The sequence below is a fragment of the Aotus nancymaae genome, unplaced genomic scaffold (genome assembly GCF_030222135.1).
Source record: "Aotus nancymaae isolate 86718 unplaced genomic scaffold, 86718_ANA_hifiasm-v0.15.2.pri h1tg000040l, whole genome shotgun sequence".
NCBI lineage: Eukaryota > Metazoa > Chordata > Mammalia > Primates > Aotidae > Aotus > Aotus nancymaae.
Genome location: NW_026988454.1, coordinates 67,554,861 through 67,574,387, shown reverse-complemented (window position 1 = coordinate 67,574,387; position 19,527 = coordinate 67,554,861). Strand labels below are relative to the sequence as shown.

The 19,527-nt window shown below is 35.2% G+C and overlaps 1 protein-coding gene across 4 annotated transcripts in view; it reads right to left on the bottom strand.

Annotated features, from left to right (window-relative positions):
- Window positions 1-19,527, bottom strand: part of USP45 (ubiquitin specific peptidase 45) — a 77,096-nt gene that overhangs the window by 16,003 nt on the left and 41,566 nt on the right. For all 4 annotated transcript variants that reach the window (XR_002477599.2, XM_021665520.2, XM_064360819.1 and 1 more), the window contains 4 exons: window positions 14,809-14,890; window positions 12,924-13,015; window positions 11,339-11,395; window positions 10,860-11,003 (listed from right to left, as the gene is read on the bottom strand). Coding sequence is in view for 3 of the 4 variants with exons in the window: in XM_021665520.2 (XP_021521195.2) it covers window positions 10,860-11,003; window positions 11,339-11,395; window positions 12,924-13,015; window positions 14,809-14,890 (375 nt within the window). In the remaining variant the exon portion in view is untranslated. The remainder of the gene's footprint in view (window positions 1-10,859; window positions 11,004-11,338; window positions 11,396-12,923; window positions 13,016-14,808; window positions 14,891-19,527) is intronic.

Here is a 19,527-nt window from a genome sequence, read left to right as displayed (position 1 = left end):
TCCTGGCCTCAAGCGATCCTCCCACCTTGGCCTCCCAAAGGAGACTTTCAGTTGCTGTATAAGCCTTTCCATACTTGTTCATTTTAAACACTGAAAATGTACAATCTATTTTTTAAACCAATTAAAAAGTAACAAAAGTAAACTATAAACTATTACAACACAGTGCTGCTTGATTGCCAAAAATTTTGTATGGAACCAAAAAGAGCCAGAATAAAATTACAGAATTAAAATAATCTAAGTTTGGGAAAGGGGAAATCAACTAATTTAATTAAAGATTTTAAGCTACCCGAAATGTTTCACTAACGTTTCCACACAGCTGAAGGCTTGAATTACATTTTTCTTTCCCTATAGGTTGGCTTAAGGGTCAAGACAAAAAAATAAAAGACTATCATGAGTAATTCATACTCACTTTTAGTTACTCAGGGGAAGAAGGGTAAGTTATAAAAAGTGTCTTGCCTCAATTTTTATCTTCAAAATCAGGAAAAATAACATTATCTCCTGTGTTTACCAAGTATTCTGAACTCATTGAATGAAAATAAGGTATTTATTTTCACCATGTATTTGGTATAAATGATGAGTAATAAAGCTTAAGGTAACAGCCAACAAGTTCTACTCTGCTAAATTTATATAGTACTTTTTTGGGGAAAAAAAAACTTTCCTATTATATATATAAAATACTAATGGTTAAGAAGCCCTAGCCAAAGCAATCAAGCAAAAGAAGGAAATAAAAGGCATCCAAATTGGAAAATAAGTCAAACTGTTCCTCTTCACAGGCGACATAATCTTACATAGAGGAAAACCTAAAGACTTCAACAAAAAACTCTTAGAACTGATAAACAAATTGAGTAAAGTTGCTGGATATAAAATCAACATACAAAAATCAGTAGCATTTCTATACACTAAAAACAAACTAGCCGGGAAAAAAAAATCAACAAGGTAATCCCATTTATAATGGCTACAAAAGAAAAAAAAAATCCCACCTAGGAATAATTTAGCTAAGGAGGTGAAAGACCTCCACCAGAAAAATTATAAAATACTGATGAAAGAAACTGAAAGAGACACAAACGAAAAAGCATCCCATGCTCATGAATCAGGAAAATATTGTTAAAATGACTATGCTACCCAAAGCACTTTCTAGATTTAATGAAATTCCTATCAAAATTCCAGTAATGTTTTTCACATAAAGAGAAAAAAAAACCCTAAAATTTGTATGAAATCTGGCCGGGCACAGTGGCTCACGCCTGTAATCCCACCACTTTGGGAGGCCAAGGCGGGTGGATCACCTGAGGCCAGGAGTTCGAGACCAGCCTGGCCAACATGGTGAAACCCCATCTCTACTAAAAATATAAAAAATTAGCCAGGCGTGATAGTGGGCACCTGTAATCCCAGCAACTTGGGAGGCTGAGGCAGGAGAATCATTTGAACCTAGGAAGCAGAGGCTGCAGTGAGCTGAGATTGCACCACTGCACTCCAGCCTGGGCAACAAGAGTGAAACTCCATCTAAAAAAAAAAATTTGTATGGAACCAAAAAGAGCCAGAATCACCAAAGCAATCCTGGGCAAAAGAACAAAGCTGGAAGCCTCACACTAACTGACTTCAAGATATACTACAAGGCTACAGTAACCAAAACAGTATGGTACTGGTATAAAAATATACACATAGACCAATGCAACAGAATAGAAAAATAAATCCACATACTTACAGCCAACTGATTTCTGACAAAGGGGCCAAGAACAAACATTGGGGAAAGAACAGCCTTTTCAACAAATGGTCTGGGAAAACTGGTTATCCTTATACAGAAGAATAAAACTAGAACCTTGTCTCTCACCATATACAAAAATCAACTCAAGATAGACTAAATACTTAAATGTAAGATTTAAAACTATGAAACTACAAGAAGAAAACATAGGAGAAACACTCAAGACAGTGGCTTAGGTAATGATTTTATGGAGACCTCAAAAGCAGAGGCAACAAAAACAAATGGGACTACATTGAACTGAAAAGCTTCTGCACAGAAAAGAAAACAAACAACAGAGAAGAGATCCCCTGTTGAATGGGAGAAAATATTTGTAAACTCTTCATCCTATAAGGAACAAATGTCTGGAATACACAAGGAATGCAAACAACTCAACAGCAAAAACAAAACAAAACAAAACAAAAAGAATCCCACTAAAAATGTGGACAAAAGATCTAGACATTTCCCAAAAGAAGACTATCCAAATGGCCAAGAGGTATATGAAAAAAATGCTCAACATCCCTAATCATCAGGGAAATGCAAATCAAAACCGTAATGAAATACCATTTTACTCCAGTTAGAACGGTTATTATCAAAAAAGACAAAGTAATAAGATGCCTTCAAGAACATGGAGAAAAGGAGTCTGGTACATTTTTGGTGGGAATATAAGTTAGTACAGCCATCATTGAAAACAGTATGGAGATTTCTAAAAAAAAAAAAAAAAAAAAAAAAAAAAAAAAAAAACACTAAAATAGGGCAGAGTATGGTGGCTCATACCTGTAATCCCAGCACTTTGGGAGACTGAGGTGGGTGGATCAGATGAGGTTAGGAGTTCAAGACCAGCCTGGCCAACATGGTGAAACCCCGTCTCTAAACAATACAAAAATTAGCTGGGCATGGTGGTGTACACACCTGTAGTCCCAGCTACTCGGGAGGCGGAGGCTGGGGCATGAGAATCACTTGAACCTGGGAGGCAGAGGTTGCAGTGAGCTGAGATTGTGCCATTGCCCTCCACCAGCCTGGGCGACAGAGCCAAAACCAAAAAAACAAAAAACAAACAAACAAAAAACAACTGAAATAGAACTACCATAAGATCCAGCAGTCCCACTTTGCATAAATACTAGGCATTTATGCAAAGAAAAGAAAATCAGTATATCAAAGGGATACCTGCACCCCCATGTTTACTGCAGCACTATTCACAATAGCCAAGATATAAAATCAATCTAAGTGTCCACTAGTAGATGAATGGATAAAGAAAATGTAGTATATATCCATAATGGAGTACTCTTCAGCCCTAAAAAGACTGAAATCCTGTCATCTGCATCAACATGGATGGAACTGGAGGTCATTATGCTAAATGAAGCAATCTAGACACAGAAAGGCAAATATCCCACGTTCTCACTCATATGTGAGAGCAAAAAAAAAAAATATGTTGATCTCATGAAAGTAGAGTAGAATGATAGACACCAGAGGCTTAGAAGACAGTGTGTGGGGGTGTAGTGGAGGAGATTACGTTAGTGAGTACAAAGATAGAGTTAGATAGAAGGAATAGTTCTAATGTTCCATTGAAAAGTACGGTAACTATAGTTAACAATAGATTATATGTGTCTAGATAGCTAAAAGAGAAAATTTGAAATGTTCTCAATACAAACAAATGACAAATGCTTAAGGTAATTGATATCCCAAATACTGACTTGATCACTACACATTCTATGCATGCATCAAAATATCACATCTACCCCATAAATATGAACAAATATTATGTATCAATAGAAAATTATTAATGGTCAATGGAAAAATATAGACCCATACAGGTTTTTAGTTAACTTGTCCAAGGCCATATAATTAATATGAATAGCTGTGTCCAGAATCCAATTAATCTAATTTCTAATTGAATAGTTTCCAAACTCAGGTGATTATCAGAATCACCTAAGAGGGCTTGCTGTTTTTAAAGTTACATATCCAAGGCATTACCACAAGAAATGCCCATTAATGATGTCTGAGGTTGGGTTTGAGAATTTGTTTTAATAAAGAGGTGATTCTCATGATCAGCTGGTCTTAGGAAACTTTGAATGAGACTATTCTATCTGTCCCTTTTACCCTTCTACTCCCAGTGAAATATAAAAGTACCCATTCCCATCCTTGTTTTCTGCTTAGTGGACATATGATGGATTTAATTCACTAAAAATATTCTAAGTTTATAATATAAATTAGGACCAAAGATTCATCTATTCTGAAAGAATAACAAAACTCCAAGGAAAAAAGCTTACTATCAAAGAGGTGATACAAGACAGAGGTTAAGAGCATGATTCTGGAACTAGACTGCCTAGATTCAAATTTAGGCTCTCCAATTTACTAGCTGGGTGACATTGAAAAAATTACTTGACATCTCAGTTTTCCAGTTTCCTCACCTATAAAATGAAAGCACCAACCCACATTGGGTTGTCATGGTGGTTAAATGAGACAATATACAGAAAAGCCCACAGAGCAGTACCTAGTCCATAGTAAGCAGCATAAGCATCAGTTGTTATTATTTTTGAGACCAAGTCTCGCTCTGTTGCCCAGGTTGGAGTGCAGTGGTGTGATCTCTGCTCACTGCAACCTCCGCCCCCCAGGTTCCAAGCGATTCTCCCACCTAAGTCTCCCGAGCAGCTGGGACTATAGGCACATGCCACCATGCCGGACTAACTTTTTGTATTTTTAGTAGAGACGGGCTTTCACCATGTTAGCCAAAATGGTGACAATCTCTGGACCTCGTGATCTGCCTGCCTCAGCCTCCCAAAGTGCTGGGATTACAGGTGACAGCCACCATGCCCAGCCAGTATCAGCTATTATTAGTGGCAGCAATCATGAGAATGATCTTAACGGTTTCCCTAAATACCATTTATGTACAAGCACTGAACTAGAAACCTGAGACTTAGTAGCAAGGACAGACTCAGTTCCTGTTTGTAGATCCTACACTCCAACCCAACAGAAGCAAGATGATAAAACATAAATTCAAGTCAGCGGGAGGCAGTATATGTGCTTAAGAACATGATCCTTGTTTAATCTGTTTGAATCCCCATTTCTGCCACAGGCTACCTCTATGATCTTAGGCATGTTATTTAATCCATCTCTTGACTAATTGGTGTAAATAACTGAAAAGAGTGATCATGACGTAAGAACTCAAATGTTGGATACAATTATTGTTATGACAGAGAAATACAGTGCTATAGATATTCAGAGGAAAAGAACTAATCCAGAATTGAGTGAATCAGAGAAATATGTAGGAATTCAGCAGAGGGTACAGGAGGAGAATGGGACTGTTCCTGGCAGAATAAACGGTTCAAAGACCCGTTTGGTTTTCTGTTCCCGCATGAGTTTGCTAAGGCCAGTGGCCTCCAGCTCCATCCATGTTCCTGTAAAAGGCATGATCTTTTTTATGGCTGCACAGTATTCCATGGTGTATATGTACAACATTTTCTTATCCAATCTGTCATTGATTGGCATTTAGGTTGATTCCATGTCTTTGCTATTGTGAATAGTGCTGCAATGAACATTCACATATGTGTGTATTTATGGTAGAATTATTTATATTCCTTCAGGTATATACCCAGTAATGGGAATGCTGGGTCAAATTCTGTTTTTAGCTCTTTGAAGAATCGCCACACTGCTTTCCACAACGGTTGAACCAATTTATACTTCTACCAACAGTGTATAAGCATTGCCTTTTCTCTGCAACCTCACCAGCATTTGCTATTTTTTGACTTTTTGATAATGGCCATTCTGACCAGTGTGACACAGTATCTCACTGTGGTTTTGATTTGCATTTCCCAGTGATCAGTGTTGAGTTTTTCATAAGCCTGTTAGCTGCATGTATCAGACTTTATTCTGAGGGCTACAAGGAATAAAAGGACCAGTTTTGTATTTTAGAAATATTGCCATCTGCAATGTGGAGCACCAAGTGGTGGTGGAGAATAGGGAGAGGAATGGGGACTAGGGAAACAAAAAAAATCAATCAGGCGGCTACATTATACTTCCCTATCTTCTTCCTCAGACATTTTGGGTAGTACTTTTTTTGTCTCACATAATTTTCCAATAAAAAATTTCTACTCACTGTTTCCTTTCACTATTTTTTAAACTTAAAAATACTAAGGCCTTTCCACCAGTGCTAACTTTCTTCATTTGTATTCACAATACTATATCCTGGTTTCATTTCTCCTTTCTTCCTCACCACTTTATCATCCTTCCTATTAAACTTTGTTCAGTTTTAATGAGATAACTGTAGTATAATTCAGCAAAGAGAAGAAGTGAAAAACTCAATTTACTATTGAATCAGGACTTGTACTTCTATTATTAATTTTAAAAGATGCAAGGAGCTTCTCTTTTTGTTACAGACACTAAGTAGGGAGGAAAAGTTTACTTTTAAACTGTAAAAATACAAGAAATGAAAATGATTAAAGGGGAAATATATGACCTTCTTTGGGTGTTTCCAAAATTCCCAATAGTAAATTGAGCCAATACTACATGATAAACAAAAACATCCTTGCAATTGTTTTACTTGAACTTTAAAACTAAGTATCCGTTCAATTTAATCCTTAAAAAATTTACATAGGTTAAGTCGCCATTTTCTCAAATACTTCTGTATAATACCTTGAACAATTTAGCACCTTAGGAAAAATGGTAAAATCAGGTAAGATCCCTTTGAAAACAGGGTTTTCCTCAAATCTATTTTTAAGTATATTGATAGATACTGTAACTATACCAGTATTCTTTTGGTGACTAGTCTGATTGGTAAAAGAATAGAAAAATTGAAATTTTCATTATTTTTTCCATGTAAAAAAGAGGACTGTTTTTCTGAATTTAACCTCAATAATGAGAGGCACAACACAGGTTTCAGCAATTCCATAATAACACCTTTTATAATAACTAAAAAGAAAACAGAGGAAAATAAGATGGAACGTAAAATTATTCAATTAAAACCAAAAGTGCATGAAAAGTAGCAACAGAAATAAAGAACAGATGGGATAAATAGAAAAAACAGCAAGATTATGGTCTTATAATTGAATGCAGGAGCTTGGTCTCAAAGAGCTTAATTGGCAAAAGGCTGTGCAGCTAACAGGTGGGTGGGAACCAAGGTTCACGTAAATTACACCAGGGCACAATACACTTATGATTCTGGCAGAAGTATTAAAGTTTTATGAAATTTTTGAAAAAACATCTTTCATATAACTAATATACTTATGTGTTGAAGTGGCTCAGAGAATTGAACTTTTTTATTTCTTTCTGAATTAATGAACTGAGGAAGAATTTTAAATAGGGATATCAATTTGAGATTTTCCAGTTTCTACGTTTATTCAATCAGCGTGATGGTTTTTTAAAAAGCTGTGGGGAGGGGAAAGAAGGGAAGAAAAATAAACTATGGAATAGACTTCACATAATATGTTTTGGTAGCCATTTGTTGCAGCTGATCTTACCTTAGTTTTTGGTTTAAGAAGGACCTTTATATATGCCTATGGCTATTTACTCTGTTTAATGTATCTGCCTCCTGTTATTTTTTCTGTATTTAGGCCAGAAATTGCACATATTAGTTTTACAGTACTTTTTTTAACTGGATTATTTGCCCGCTATCAGTAAGCAAAATAAAATGACTTTTCCAAGGTACTCAGAGATAACACCTTCCAACTTGAGGGCAAGATTTTCTCAGCTAATTTCACTGTTATTTTTATGTATTTTTATCATTCTTCATATTAAGCTGTTTTCTGGTTTTAATGAGATAACTAATATAATTTGACAAAGAGAAAAAGTGAAAAACTCAAAAACTTATGATCAAATCAGTACTTGTACCTCTATTATAATTCTGAAAGATGCAAGGTGCTTCTGTTATCGTAAGAGATTAATGAATACCATAAAGAAAAGTTTGTCAAAAATATCTTTATACTCTTATTAACAGCTTTACTATTCAGAAAAACAAGACTTTATTATCTTTATAAAACTAGTAGTGAAACTGGTTAACTACTGAATTATTCTGGTTCCATGACTGAACTGGTTGTGTAGTTGAACTACTGGAAATAATTTGTAAACATAAATTTCCTAATGACTGAAATATATTTTTAAATTTTCGCTTCTTGAATACAGTGCCTTAAAGATGTTATTAGAACTGTACTTTTCTAGGCTGGATGTGGTGGCTCACGCCTGTAATCCAAGCAATTTGGAGGCCAAGGCAGGCGGATCACCTGTGGTCAGGAGTTCAAGACCAGCCTGACCAACATGGTGAAACCCCGTCTTTAAAAAAAAAAAAAAAGAACTGTACTTTTCTAATTTTAGAACCATATGCAAACTTGTCCTCTTTCCCATCAAAACTAAAAAAAAGTAACTCTATTACATGAAAACAGCGTTCAATAAATAGGTCAAATTTTAAAAAGTAACCAAAAAAAAGTAACTTTATTATATGAAAATAAATTTTCAATAAAGAACAGGTCTAGTTTGTTCAGCATAAGCACAAGTTATATCCATGTGGTGTCAGATCTTTGAGGTATAGACTGTTTCAATATATCCTATATGCATATTCTCAGTTCCTAACCAGTATTGTGTGGGAAGTATTTTTCTCATACATTTGGATAGTGGATGTATTAAAACTACTGTGGCCAGTACCACAGAATCTCCTAACTCTTCAAGCAAAAATAAAGAAAAAAAATCACTACACATTTATATTTTAATAACAATGCTTTTTAGGGGAACAGCAACACAATGCTTTAACCTTTTCCAACTCCATAAGATGCTTTTGCTTTATACCATTAGAATAAAGCATATACTCACGCTGAATTTAACTGCCCTATATATTTTATGAAGCAAAGTTAGCTTTTATTTAAAGAAAACATGTTGTCCTTTCTGAAGTCTTGTGACTTCTAACGTAAGCCTTCTAACATAGTAAGTTAAATTCAGGCCAACTATAATCCCTGCAATTTTGGAGGCCAAGGCAGGTAGATCACTTGAGGTCATCAGGAGTTTAGGACCAGCTGGCCAACATGGCAAAACCATGTCTTTACAGAAAATACAAAAATTAGCCAGGCATGGAGATGTGTACATGTAGTCCCAGCTACTTGGGAGGCTGAGGCACGAGAATCACTTGAACCTGGGAGGCGGAGGTTGCAATGAGCTGAGATGGTGCCACTCCGGCCTGGCTGGGTGACAGAGTGAGACTGTCTCAAAATAATAACAATAATAATAAATAATAAAATTTGTAAAAGAGTAAGTTAAATTCAGTATGTCAATTTGCCAAATTAATACAAATCGTTTCATATAAAAAAGTTTTTTCTTCGCTGAAGTATAAGTTCAGATTGATTTCTTTCCATTTTCATGTTCGCATATGGTTCATTTTAGAACCATATGCAAACTTGTCCTCTTTCCCATCAAAACTAAAAAAAGGTAACTCTATTACATGAAAAAACCAGGTACGTCTCTAGTGAAATAACAGGTCTAGACAATGGTTATCAATGGCTGGTAATATCATAGAGAGACATAAAACATTATGTGCATCTACCTGATGGAAGTATACATGCCTCCACCTAAAAGTTTTCTGGCTAAAAATTAAATAAGCAATTAAACATGAACCTAACTAGGCCTCTAGATGTAAATGTCTCAGAGGTGAAATAAAGGTGACAGAGGAACTCGTTAATACCATGCTGCTGAAAAAAAGGACCTAATTTCTTCAGCAAATAAATTGCAAAGGAGGAAAAAGAGGGAGAGGGAATCTGTAAATTACAAAAGATTTAAGAGACATGGCAACTATTGGGAGGCTAAGGTGGGTAGATCATGAGGTCAGGAGTTTGAGACCAGCCTGACCAACATGTGAAACCCCGTCTCTACTAAAAATACAAAAATTAGCCAGGCCTGGTGGCACATGCCTATAATCCCAACTACTCAGGAGACTGAGGCAGGAGAATTGCTTGAACCCGGGAGGCAGAGGTTGCAGTGGGCAGATGTTGCAGTGAGCCAAGATCGCACCACTGCACTCCAACCTGAGCAACAAAGCAAAACTCTGTCTCAAAAAAAGAAAAAGAGAGAGCAACACAGCAATTAATTGCAATCTATAGACCTCTTTTAAATCCTAAATTCAAACAAACTTTAGAAAGCAAAATAAAAAACTGAGTACTTATGAGACAACTGCAGAAATTTAAATAATCACTGACTCCTTATATTATTTATAATGAATTAATACTTTTGGTATGATAAAGGTACTCTGTTTTGGGTTTTGTTGTTGTTGTTGTTGTTGTTGTTTGAGACAATAGTTTCACTCTTGTTACCCAGGCTGGAGTGCAATGGCACAATCTCGGCTCACCGCAACCTCCGCCTCCTGGGTTCAGGCAATTCTCCTGCCTCAGCCTCCTGAGTAGCTGGGATTACAGGCATGCACCACCATGCCCAGCTAATTTTTTGTATTTTTAGTAGAGACGGTGTTTCACCATGTTGACTAGGATGGTCTCGATCTCTTGACCTCGTAATCCACCCACCTCGGCCTCCCAAAGTGCTGGGATTACAGGCGTGAGCCACCGCGCCTGGCTTGTTTTGGGGTTTTAAAAAGAGTATCTCTCTTCTAGTGCTGGGTGTGGCTCACTCCTGGGAGGATGAGGCAGGTGGACCACCTGAGGTCAGGAGTTCGAGACCAGCCTGATCAACACGGTGAAACCCCGTCTCTACTAAAAATACAAAATTAGCTGGGCGTGGTGGTGCATGCCTATAATCCCAGCTACTTGTGAGGCTGAGGCAAGAGAATCACTTGAACCCAGGAGGCGGAGGTTGCAGTGAGCCAAGATCATGCCATTACACAACAGCCTAGGCAACAAGAGCAAAACTAAAAAAAGAGTATCTCTCTTTTAGGGATACATACTGTTGAAGTATATGATATTTTTGGGATTTATTTCAAAAATAATCTGGGATTATCCAAAAATAGTCTGGGATGGGAGGAAGGGGAGGATGTGAGATAGATATAGTTAGCAAACAATTAGCCAAGTTGATCATTATGAAGCCAAAATACGGGTACATGAGAGTTTATTACACTATGTTCTGTACTTTTAGATGTGCTTGAAACTTTTGTTAATAAACTGTTAAAAAACAGATGTCTAACAAATGCTCATGGTCTTACCTTATCTTTAGGTGAAGAATGTTTCTTGGCAGCTCTAGGTTGAGGAATATTTTCTATAGCAACACTGCCATTGCATCGATCATGATCTGTCTCCAGTAAACTTCTATATTTATTCATTCTTCCCAAAAGTAAAGGTTTCGAAACCTATGTAAATGCCAAGTACATAACACAAAACTTCTTTAGCAAATAAATTCTGGATGTCCTCAACTTAAAATTTCTAACTGACTTGAAACATAAAAAATTAACACATTCTCAAAATAAAGAGTGTTTAAGAGTTTAAATTCCTTGAGAATAAAAACTATCATACTTTATGCATACGTACACAAACCCCCAAGCCCCCAGACTCAATTACAAATACAAATTCAATTACATAGGAAAAATAATGAATTTCAGATATCTGGTAATATACTTGACAAATGTTTAAATAAATGAATAAATGTTCTTCACAAAAGCCTCATCATTAGTTTTCTTCTCCTTACCCTTTCTTCTATTATAGGAAGTGAAATATCAATAAATGGATCTTTAACCATGGAGATCTTAAAAGGAAAACATATTGAAAACTTCAGTTAGAATTCTAATATAAACACATAGTTTTGTAAAGTACAAAGAAATCAAACTTCCTTGGCAACCTAAAATTTTATGTTAAAAAATGTTCCTGAAACAAATAGTGATTTAATTGGGTATTGCAGCACATTGTTAATTAGAACAAGATGTTCTCAAACATCAGTGCATGGTCCAGTTGAATTTTATATTACTGTCAATATGACTGGCCTGTAATATTTAAAATAACTTCAAAATGAACTGCTTAATAAAACTGATTAAGTAAAGAGACTAGACATTTTTGGTGAGCTTAGGGGTGTAACATAAGTAAGCCATAATATGTTAAGAAAAAGCCATGACAAAAAGCAGGCTGTCTTTTGTAGATTCTTTAGGATAATTCTGTTTTAAAAGATACTCTCTATCTTGTGAGAGAGAAATCAACTTCTGTGTTGAATAGTCTAGAAACTTAAAGAATCATGGCCATACATTCTGTGTTTCAATGTGACAGGCTAGAATGAGATATAATTTACAATCCTGCTTTTATAAGGCTAGAGAAGACAGAAAAATACTCCATAATCTGAGACAGGAAAATGAATAAAGACTCCTTTTACTATTAAATCTAACAGAAATTTAAACCTGTTATACTGTAAGCCATACACTTTCAGAAATATTCTTTACCAAGCAACTGAAAATCTACAAAAATTCATACATGCTTTAAGTTGTTAAAGATGGCATTCAAAATAAAGATTATTAAATTCAAAGATGAGTGAAGTCTATACAAAAATCTTTAATAAGTCATAAACACTTTAAATCAAATGTGATATAACCACCCTAAATTATATTAATACATTAAATTATTTCTAATGGAATTAGATTTTTTTGTTTGTTTGTTTGAAACTAAGTCTTGCTCTGTCACCCAGGCTGTAGTGCAGCGGCACAATCTCAGCTCACTGCAACCTCTGCCTCCTGGGTTCAAGCAATTCTCTTGCCTCGGCCTCCCAAGTGGACAGGCACCGCCACTTTGCCTGGCTAATTTTTTTGTATTTCTTTTTTTAGTAGAGACAGGGTTTCACCATGTTGGCCAGGCTGGTCTTGAACTCCTGACCTCAAGTGAACCACCTGCCTTGGCCTCCCAAAGTGCTGGGATTACAGGCGTAAAGCACCGTGCCCAGCCTGGAACTACATTTTAGGGCACTGCAATGTAACACAGTAACTCTCTTCACAGAAGTTTCTCTCTCACTTCAAACAACTAATGAGTTTCAGTATATTAAGATAGGCTAAAACTGCCTCACAGGTGTGTCACGAGAAAAAATAAAATAATGCAAAAACACGTTTACTTTTTAAAATACATAAATTATCAAATCTACTTTCTAGGAGTGTAGGGTATAAAAAGACTTTCAAGAATTATGTAATTATCTGTCACAAATTTTAAACATGACTGCCAACAATTACATGTGAAAGAAAATATAATAAAAATGATGTGATTGTAATCCATTCCATCCAAATGAATTCTATAGTACCTACATTTGCACATTCTTCACACATGACCGTGCTAGTTAATTCACCAATAAAGATCCGATCTATGAAGTTCATTTTCACACCTTCTTTTCCATATGCTGTAAAAGTCATACTTTTTAATTCAAAAAACATGTCAACCATCCATCTAACAGTATAATATGCTATCTTCTGGTTATTCAAAAGATAGTAATGTGAATAAGATAATCTGTACTACATGTAATAATATATACTATATATTCAATGTTCTAATGTCTTCCTCCTTTATGATTTTGTAGAGGAATTACAACTAACAACTACTTCAGTCTCCAAGAAATAATTAACTGTTCTTAAGAGGTAAAACAAATAAAGCAATAACCACTATTCGTACCACACCTCAACCACTCCCATTAAAACTTATAAACCCTCATGTCTAACCTATAAGTATACAGAAGAATAGAACCGGAGATTATGCTATCAGGACTAGGGACGCCAGGATCACAGCTATGAAAATAAGAGTCATAAAAGGCAAGTGTAAGGAATTAACATAGGCAATTAAGAACTCAGTTAAGAACATGGTTATATTTTTAAAAGTTAAAATTATTCTGCTCAGGAAATATTTATAAATTTTAAAAAGCATGCCTATGATTTGCTTTAAAATAACCTGAGGTTGGGAGAAAACAGATTAAACATAAACCATGAATGCATGGGTAACAGGTATAAGGGGATGTATTATACTATTCTCTCTACTTTAATAAAAATTTGAAACTTTCCATCATAAATCATGGGAGGAAAAAGTATATTAACAAACCTATTCACTCCTCTTTCAAACTTATTTTTTGAGCCTTAATCTTCAAGTTTCATACAAATAGTATTTAAAATCATTAAAAATATTATTTAGACCACTGAATGACAGAAAACATATATCTGAATACATCAATAAACATTAATTAAAGTTATATTTAGAAATAGTATGATTATAAAGATATTTCATTAAGAAAAACTAAAAGGGACCGGAAATAGAGATTACAAAACTGGAAAGAGGGGAAAGAAAAACTGGGCTGTTATTCTAAACATCCACGAGATGGCACTATCTCAACACAAAAGAACAAGGCATACTTGAGCATCTACATTTTCAAAAAATCTTGAACCCTTAATTACAAAGCACACAATAACAATTATGTATATTTGTTTCTAAATTACAGATATATAACACATACATTATAAAACTACAAAAACAAAAGAAAAAACATAATATTTTTAAATGTCTTCTAAAATGATGACTTCATGCTAACATTAGTATCTCAATGCAGAATATACACTTAGGGCAAGTTATATAAACCCACACTGTAGTATTGATAATGATAAATAACCAACTTTAATTAGGTAATCATCATTTGGGGCTCATATTTTTACGGATGAATAGTAAACACTAGGAATAGGCAAAGTGCGCTTAAACTTGACTTATTAGCACTTCCTTCAATAAATGGTTTCTTTGCAGGAGTCTTCAGAGCACTTAAACATTTTGTCTAGTTAAATCTAGAAAATATCCATAAATCCACTGATCCAAACACATGTCAAATGATATAACATGATAAATATGAACTTCCAAGTGTGGTTGCTACTTTCAACAACTTTTCAAGTTTCCCTTAGAAGACCTCACATAAAGGTATCAGTATCAGTATCAATCTGTATATTTGGAATTAGCTTTATTTTTATAAATTCACATGAATACATTCTATCATTTTCTGTGTTTCACTGAAGTATTTTTCAGATATCGCAGTAACTATGCCCTCCTTTTAAACTACTACTTTATTGTATTAGTTCACATAATGCTCAGTTCTTTTTCCAACTAAAATAAAATGTTAATATTTTCTTCTAGAAAAAAGTTTTAACAATTAAAGAGTTAACATACCTTTGACTTTTTTTCTAGTTTCATCATCAGCAGTTTTAGTAGTTGGGTTGTTAAATGCTTTTAGAATGCTAGCTTGTATTCGCTGTAAGACAAAGTTAATAGATTCTGGTCTATAATAGTTAACTCAGGCTTCATCCTGCTAATAAAAGTACTTTCAAACAGCAAGGTACACTGTGGATCTCAGTTCCCTAGTCTGAAATTAAAATGACCAAACTTGTTTAAAATGTAATTTCTTCCAGGTCTCAAATTCCATGAATAAATAGCTCTAATGTCAAATTTTCCCAAGTCAGAATTTCTACATTTAGGTTCTCTCTTAAATGTAAAGTATTTTTAACAGTGTACAAAAAGCAAGCAGCCTAGTCCTGTTTTTCTATAGGCTTAAAGTCATTTCCCCTCTTTCTTCCTTCTCCCTGTCTCTAAAATGACACTTTTTAATTAGAACTAAAAAGGAAAATAGACCATACAAAATTTATTGTCTATGAAGAAGACCTTTCTATATTAAGAAGCTATTAAGCTGGTTACTATAATCTCTATGCTATGTGGACTACCTCATTTATATATACATATAACTGAAGTAAAAAATGATCAATTAATGTCCATAACAAGAAGAATCCCCCAAATTTTAATTATGGTTTTATTTAAATTTAGTTGTCAATAATGATTATATCTTCAGCAGCTCTCAGTAAATGACAATGTTTATATTAACTATTTTTACATCTCTTGTATACATTTTAGGAAAGATCCAATCTCGCAGAAAAAATTCAGAATAAAACTATATATTTCAAGAATAAAACTTAATAAGTGACCTTTTTACATTAACTATGCCCCTAATTAGTGGATGAATTTTATCTTCCTAATTCAGATTATGACAGTAGGATGAGGGAAAAGTTTGTTAATTATCTTTCAAAAAATTTTTATTATTTTTTCTTTTGTGTGCGACAGTCTTGCTTTGTTGCCCAGGCTGGAGTGCAGAAGTGCAATCACCGCTCACTGTAGCTTTGACCTCCCTGGGCTCAAGTGATCTTCCTGCCTCAGCTTCCCGAGTACCTGAGACTACAGGCATGCACCACCACACCTGGCTAATTTTTAAAATTTTTTTTAGAGATGGGGTTTTGTCATGTTGCCCAGGCTGGCCTTGAGCTCCTGAGCTGAAGCAAGTCACCTGCCTCAGCCTCCCAAAGTGCTGTGATTACAGACATGAGCTGCCACACGTGACTTTTTTTTTTTTTTTTTTTTTTTTTTTTGGTAGAGACAGGTTCTTCCTATGTTGCCCTGGCTGGTCTTGAACTCCCAAAGTGCTGGGGTTACAGGTGGTGCCTGGCCCTTCCTATCTTTTAATTGGGAAAGACCACTATGACATATTAAATGAAAAAAAAGTATAAAAAGTTTTATATATAGTATATGCCACCTTTGGAATAAAGAAAAAAAGAGCTTAAAGGAAGAAAGACAAGAACATGGGATATAAGCAAAAACAAGACCAAAACACAAGAGAGTCTAAGGGAACTCCCACAAGCCTGGTCAAGAGGACTTCCAGAGTTACACCTGTACATCAGACATGAAGCAGTGAGACTTATGAATCAGACATATTGTCAACACCAAGATCCTCCTCTGCCATTATAACACATTCTTAATCTGAAAACACAATATACAGAGAGGGAGGTGCTCACATTTATTCTCACTCCATGCCCTGCTGCCTGGATGAGCAGAAGACACGTGTGATCCCTCAGAATTGTTCTGCTGTGTATCATTTATATTTCTTCTGTTTTTTTTTTTTTTAAAAACACATTCTCCTCCAATAACTGTGAAACCGAGTTTCACTTATTATTAACTGGCCTGTGATTAACACACATTTCCTGTAACTGCTTACTGTTCTCCTCAAGCATATTTTGAAAATTAATACAAGATTCAAAACACTTAATTTTTTTTTTTTTTTTTTGAGACAGAGTTTCGCTCTTGTTACCCAGGCTAGAGTGCAATGGCGCAATCTCAGCTCACCGCAACCTCCGCCTCCTGGGTTCAGACAATTCTCCTGCCTCAGCCTCCTGAGTAGCTGGGATTACAGGCACGTGCCACCATGCCCAGCTAATTTTTTGTATTTTTAGTAGAGACGGGGTTTCACCATGTTGACCAGGATGGTCTCGATCTCTTGACCTCGTGATCCACCCGCCTCGGCCTCCCAAAGTGCTGGGATTACAGGCGTGAGCCGCTGCGCCCAGCCCCAACACTTAAATATTTTACAAAATAGGGGATAAAAGCAAATATAAAGCAATTCATACCATGTGACACAATCATGAAATATATACTATAAAGAAATCAAAGTAATAAAATGTCTCCCAGAAGCTATTAAATATTGAAATAATTTCCAATTCGGACTCAATAAATTTGAATGTTGATATAATTCAGACATTGTCTAAGCTAAAGTTGACTTTCACACCTTATAAAAAGAATTTATTGAACTAAAATAAGCAAATTAGAATGCTATAAATTCCATGCAGGAGAAATATTTAATGAACTTAAATGAAAAATTCCAATAAATACCAAGGCTCAACCTATAAATATTTCATATAATCATAAATAACTTTTCAAACAACTTAAGAGAAATACTTCTAACTCAACTTAGAAATTTATTCTACAATTTAAACATTTTACTAATTCAGACACGATTTTTGATATGATTTAATGAACCTTTGCTACATATCCTGAAATACCATATCACTCAAAAGAAGCCAAAAAGTTACCAATTTGAGCAGCAGAAAAAAAGCTAAAAAGCTGTGATTACACTCTAAAAAACAGTACAATGAAATTGTTTACATTATTAACTTTTAAATATTAGACTTTTCATTTTTAATTTCTATCCTAACAATGAATTTATATTCCACTCTAAACTGTTTAAAAGTTAATTAATAGGTAATTATCAAATTGAGGAAAATAAATGAGTTTAGGTCCATATACAATCCCTTATTGTTAGGAGTTGGGCTTTGAACAATTTAGGTTAAAAGAAAGATACATACTTTGGTCAGGGAGCTGTTAATAACTGTAGCACTTAATTAGCAATATCAAGGTTCAACTATTTCAAATCTCTACCTTAAACTTCTTTCAAAAACAAGAATGAAAATAATGTACAGCTTAAGTTAGCTAAGATATTCTGCCTTTAAAATAATTCTAACCAACAATGTATTATAGTAACATCTTTAATAAAAATATAATTATCATTAATTTAGTGACTGCTCCAATTAGAAGGAAAAAACAAAGAAGCCCAAATTTATAAATAAAAAAGACTGCCTTATAAAAGAACTACTTCTAGGAAATCAGATTTTGTTCATGAAAAATTTACAATTTCTGCACAAACACTGTATTCAGCAAGGGTATATTCCTCAACTTTGTAGTTCAGGAAAGACTTTAATGAAACCATATGAAAGGAGGTCAGTAGTTTTTCATCATTACTAAAAGATTCTGGTGGCAGACATAACACTGTAGCCTTTCCTCAATCAAGAAACACATGGCAGTGACACACTACAACAACAGCACGATTAACAGCTGTGGAGTTCCCAGGCCAGACAATGCAGCTCCTGTCCCAATACTCACTGTAGCTGACCGCCAGGACTGTCCTCAATTATGAAATTGAATAGATCCACAGACTTGACATTTTAATTTTACTGCACCATCTAAAGCCCTCAAATAGTGCAAGAAAGATAAGAGCTTTCAAAACCAATGTGTCCTGCTGTGCTGCCTGAGATACTGTGCATCCCAATGTACCATTATGACAAAACAATAATTTAATTATAACAAAGACCGCTATCAAATTATAGAGATGAAATAGAAAAAAAATCAGAGGGATATATTTTACTGTTCTATTTATAATACCAACAGAAAAAAAACCCAAAGACATAATTTTAATCCAATCACATGACTTTTAACTTCACTTATATAATTTTTTTTCTTTTTTTTTTTTTTTGAGAACGAGTCTCACTCCCTTGCCCAGGCTAGAGTACAGTGGTGTGATGTCAGCTCACTGCAACCTCCACCTCCCAAGTTCAAGCAATTCTCCTACCTCAGTCTCCTGAGTAGCTGGGATTACAGGCATCCACCACCATGGTTGGCTAATTTTTGCATTTTCAGTAGACAGGGTTTCACCATGTTGGCCAAGCTGGTCCTGACCTCAGGTGATCCACCCACCTCAGCCTCCCAAAGTGCTGGGATTACAGGTGTGAGCCACTGTGCCCTGCTCACTCACATAATTTTTAATTCCATTTAATGATACATGACCACCACATAGTAAACATATTCCTGCAAATCACAGGGACTCTATATAAATAAATAAATAAGCAAGCCTAGTCAACATGGTGAAACCCCATTTCTACTAAAAGTATAAAAATTAGCCGGGAATGGTGGCACACGCCTGTAATTCCAGCTACTCGGGAGGCTGAGGCAGGAGGTTGCAGTGAGCTGAGATCATGCCACTGCACTTTAGCCTGGGTGACAGAGTGAGAACGTGTCTCAACAAAAAAACAAAAAACAAAAACAAACAAAAATTCACAGAACACCTATTATGTGCAAGGCACATGGGACAGAGAATACACAGTACCACTCCTCAAAGAGATCACAATCTAAGAAAGCTGACAGATAGCTACATAAATCTAAATAAAAAGTGGTAGGGTTTATGATCAAATATATACAAGTAGAGAGGTGGCAGAAAGGGAATAACACCTCTAAAAGCTG